Source organism: Atta colombica, unplaced genomic scaffold (assembly GCF_001594045.1).
Source record: "Atta colombica isolate Treedump-2 unplaced genomic scaffold, Acol1.0 scaffold104, whole genome shotgun sequence".
Lineage (NCBI taxonomy): Eukaryota > Metazoa > Arthropoda > Insecta > Hymenoptera > Formicidae > Atta > Atta colombica.
Genome location: NW_017259189.1, coordinates 164391 through 169569, shown reverse-complemented (window position 1 = coordinate 169569; position 5179 = coordinate 164391). Strand labels below are relative to the sequence as shown.

Sequence of the window (5179 nt, the reverse complement as noted above, 5' to 3'; positions counted from 1 at the left end):
CTTTGACATCATGTGAACACACAAACTTGCGTAATGAAAAAGTGCTGATTGATTGTTTTAATGACGCATTATGGAGATCGATTCTATATCCTGAAACGAGGTGAAAATTATAAAAGTGAGCGAATTTACTGAAATACTAATTATTTCATTGGTCAATATAATTCATACCTAGTAAATTTGCTCGCTTTTGTAATTTTCATCTTGTTTGAAGATATCCAGAATCGATCCCTTGTATTCCTATTCCGGACCATGTAATTTAACCCTTAGAGTAAAATCACACAGTGCGGAAAAGGGAATAGAGAATATGTCATTGAAACAACTAATTAGTGCAATTTGGAATAATGCAGAATAATATTGATTGATTGCTTTTATGACGCATTCTCTATTCCGCAATCGTTTTCTGTACCATGTGATTTCACCCTAAGGGTGAACGCAGAGTTGCAAATTACGCCTAAATAACTCTAATAGATTACGTATATTATAGCAAAAATGCATCCTAGAATTATCTAGGCTTAATTCCTGAACGCAGTCCAGATTACGCTTCATATGACGACACCCTAAGCGAAGCTTCGCTAGTTTCGCATTTTCGCACGAATCGGGAACTTAATGGGGAATTTTCGCCAGTGAGATTTCGCTGCAATTTACTTCACTTTTCTAGTACTTTTTAATTCTTTTGCGATACTGACATAAGTCAGTCGCGTTTTTCTCTCTGACAAAAGAGAGAACTCTTCTAGAACTCTAATATCTCCAAAATAAAATCTATCATTTGATTGAAAATTTATTTATCCGCAAAGATTTATTATTTATATTTTAATTACAATTAAAATGGATTCTTATGCAATGCAGGTATGGTGTAAAGTGAATGATGAACACCAATACAGTAATGTATTACTGTAAAATAATTTTTCGTCTTGTTTATTTTGCAGATTCGGCGAGTATGGCTTAATCAGGATGGAGAAGGATTGGCGGTAAATAATGCATGAATATTTTCATCTAGGATTGAATTATGCACTTTAATACAATTACTTCAAAAATCAATAAAATTCAGCTTATTCAATGTGTTTTTGCATAAAATGAAAGACAAAAATAAGCGTCACTCTGCTTCGCGAACAGAGATATTGAACATTAAAGTTGGAGACTTTAGAGATTAAGATTCTTGTTCTCCCAACTCGATACAGCGTTACTTATACATTTTACATTAATTACACAAATTCTCTGCTTCACAGACACAAATTCACTACTTTAAAAATAAATTTATTGCTTTAAAAACATAAAATTCACGTCTTTTAAAAACATAAATTCACTGTTTTATGAACAAAAATTCACTGCTTTAAGCACACAAATTTTTTGCAGTGAATTTGTGTTTTTGAAGCGGTAAATTTTTGTCTTTAAAACAGTGAATTTGTATTTGTGAAGCAGAGAATTTATGTTTTTAAAGCAGTGAATTCGTGTAATTGAAGTAGAACGCATACATAGTGCTATATTGAGTCGGAATGACAGATATCTTAATCTCTAAAAGTCTTAATCCCTAAAGTCTCTTAAAACTCGATTCACAAGACCGATCGCCGCATTTTTTTTCTCATTCTTTCATTTTGAGTGAAAATGCATCAAGTAGTATATTTTTGTATATATTTTGAGTATATCTTTATTAAGATTTTAGGTTGAGGTGGGAGAGGGGGGAGAAGGGACTATTCTAAATAATTACTCTCAATAGTCGTCAACTTTAATGCTTAATATCTCGGTTCACGAAGAAGAGCAATGTTTATTTCTTTCATTTTATGCAAAAACGCATGGAATAAGTCTAATTTTATTAATTTTTGAGATGATTGTATTAAACTGTGTAATTACTCTAGGATCAATTATGCGAATGTTAATTTTTTGTCATAGGATCTCTTGTCTTTGCGACATAGTCATGTTTCAATACCTCAAATAGGATCAGAAACTGCCGTAAACAAAGCCATGGAACATATATCTACACCATTAGACGACTTGGTACTTTGTCACTTAAAGTAAAATACATTTCTTTTTTATAACTTATTCAAATGTTGTTATGTTACACTGTGTGCAAACAATTTTTTGTTCTTCGTAGAGCTGTATCTGCTATGAACAAGAACGATCCTTTAGCTATGTACAATTATCAAAGCTCTGCTGTACAGTATCTTGCAAAGATTCTACAAATGCAGAAAGAAGAAAATTGGATGTTACCAGTAATGAATGTAATGTGTTTGGAACTAAGACTATTGGCAATAGGTGCAGAAAATTCTAAAAACAATAAAAATGTAAAGCCTGGTGAAGTCCTGGAGAAATGTGCTGAATGCTTGATGGCCTGTTTTCGAGTTTGTGCGGCTGACAGTAGAAGTTCAGAAGAAGACACGAAACGATGGGGAATGCTAGCCTTAATTAATCAATTACTGAAAGTTTATTTCAGAATTAATAAATTACATTTGTGCAGACCTTTGATACGGGCTATAGAATCATCCCCTTATAAAGATCACTTTGCATTAGCGCAACAAATTACTTATAAGTTTTTCGTTGGCCGGAAAGCCATGTTTGACAGCGATTATAAGATTGGTAAATATACTTTTCTATTTTGCTTCCTGCAAACTATAGTGATTGTATAGTGATTGATTACTTTTACTTAAATAATATTAGAGAAATACTCTATCAAATTGTTTTAGCCGATGAATATCTGACTTATGCATTTGAACATTGTCACATACAATGCTCAAAAAATAAGAGATTGATCTTGACTTATCTTATACCTGTCAAGATGCTACTGGGATATATGCCCAAGCAACATCTCTTAGAGAAATATAATTTAATGGAATTTTGGGAACTGATGGAATCTGTAAGGAAAGGAGATTTACGTTCTTTAGAAGGAGTAATGGCAAAACATGAAACTTTTTTTATTGACGCAGGCATATATCTAATCGTGGAAAAACTCAAACTGATCGCTTATAGAAATTTATTTAAGAAAGTGTACTTAGCATTAAATACACATCAAATACCAGTGCTGAGCTTACTTGTGGCGTTACAGATGTATGGAATGGAGGATATAGATATGGATGAAACAGAATGTCTTCTTGCCAATTTAATATATGAAGGCAAGATTAAAGGTTACATATCTTATCAGCATAAAAAATTAGTTATATCGAAACAAAATCCTTTTCCACCATTATCTACCATTATACCATAATTTATTATAACTGTAATCGTAATTATTGTTACTTTCACACACAATAAATATTTTATGCAATGCAATATTGTGCGATATTGTTAATGGTAAAAGAAATCTTTGATAATTTTTTAAAAAAAGATTTTATTCTCTATTTTTGACTCTTATTAATTTCCAAGAAAGGAATAGAGAACAGAATAAAAATTCAATCTGTCAGAAACTGTGAATTTTATGGTATATGAAGTCTGTTTTTTATTTCCACTCTAACTGTAGAGAAAAAATATAATTTTGCCATAAGTCTGTTTGCGTTGCTTGAAATCTCCATTTTGAACTTAAAATGAGATAAATTTATGTCTATTATTAATAAGGTTTATAAAATTTAAAAACCAATATTGAAAAATGGCTACGAGTCAAATTGATTGAGATGATATTAATTTTTGCAATGTATCAATGTATTATATTATCTGGCTATTCATAGCAGCTTTTTCTTTTTTAACTTTTTTTCAATTTTTTCGTGAAATCTAATGCAGCTGAAGTCTTTTGTGCATACTTTAATTATGTAATAACAATTTTGCAATGCATAAATCCAATTCGGAAATTTTTCGTGTAGAAATGATGGTAAAGTGTGACGCTTTTTATTAATTAAGAGGATTCTAAAGTAAATTTGTTTTTATCAATTTTTTCAAACAAGTATTTTTCTAATTGTCTTTAGATTAAAGAATCCTTTTCCATCATTAAATGATAATGTAGTCCAATTAGTGTTCCTAGAATACGTAGAGTCCAGCAATTGATCCCAAAAATGGTCCTATCTGCGCGTTTCTGTTGCATATTTGCACTAGTGCAATAAAAACGAGAGAGAATAAATCCGAGATTATAAAGAGCATAAATAAATAAATAAAGCAAAATACTATAATATTATAAGAAATACAAAATACCGAAATTATACGGTGAGAAAAATGCGCATAAAATGTTTCATAAAATTCTGTAACAAAAAATATGTTATAAATATAGAAAGTAGAATAGTAGTATGAGTATTTATGAGTATAAAAGTACTATGACAATAATTCTCTGTATTTACAGGATACAGAATGTCGTACAGTTGCGTAATAAAATGTTCTAATTCATGGAAGACAGGTAATACAATGCATTATCTTCCCAAAAAATTGTGAAAGACTTGTGTGGTGATTGGTTCCGCCATTTTCAGGGGGTCTGACTTCTGATCCAATAAAAAGAGCTTTACGAGATTGTCGAACTCTGTATTCTAGGAATACTAGTACTTACAGAATTTCTGCACTAAAGAAATTATAACCTGAGATGCTGTGAGAGCTGAAATAAAGTGAACTTTTAATTTTTTCTCCGATTTTCTTGTCAAATTTAGTGTGGCCGATGTTCTTTTTTTGTGCGTACTTTATTGTGTAAAAGGATTTGGTTATCTATAAAGTCAATTCAGATAAATTAGCAATCTGCAATTGTTGGTAATTCCTGTTGATTTAGGGTTCCCTTAAGTTTGTTTTTTATTGTCAAATATACATTTGTTTGAGAAGCTTGCAATTGCCCACGATTTAATTATATACAAGTCAATCATAGCGCTAGAAAAAAAAAAAAACTTTCTAGGTAGAAGTCACTGTGATTGGTAGTGAGCAATTGCTACAGTGCACAATTGAACCTTTCTTCATTTGTTTCATTTCAACTTATTGCATTGTGTATACTAGTTCAGAGAGTGCAGAGTATAGCAAAAAAAAACGGACTTATAAGTACCTATCATGGAATATGTCGGAATGAATTCCGATCGGAATTCTGATTTTTCCCTAAAAAATGCAATAGAAATCTAGAGAATAATTGAATAATTTCGATCGGAATCCATTCCGACCTTGGGGTCGATTCTATATTTTCAAACAAGATGAAAATTACAAGTGAACAAATTTACTAGGTGTTGATCAATGAAATTATCAGTATTTTAGTAAATTCGTTCATTTTTATAATTTTCATCTCGTTTCAAGATAT

General features: G+C 30.9%; 1 protein-coding gene and 1 pseudogene across 1 annotated transcript; both read left to right on the top strand.

Moving 5' to 3' along the window:
- Nucleotides 1-821: 821 nt before the first annotated feature.
- On the top strand, nucleotides 822-3229 carry LOC108688309 (PCI domain-containing protein 2). The gene is made up of 5 exons (XM_018194508.1): nucleotides 822-846; nucleotides 927-968; nucleotides 1888-2009; nucleotides 2090-2571; nucleotides 2679-3229. Exons 1-5 carry the CDS (start codon nucleotides 826-828, stop codon nucleotides 3194-3196), a joined length of 1185 nt encoding a protein of 394 aa, XP_018049997.1. The 5' UTR covers nucleotides 822-825; the 3' UTR covers nucleotides 3197-3229.
- An 836-nt stretch (nucleotides 3230-4065) lies between these two features.
- On the top strand, nucleotides 4066-4527 carry LOC108688247 (annotated as a pseudogene).
- Nucleotides 4528-5179: the final 652 nt, after the last annotated feature.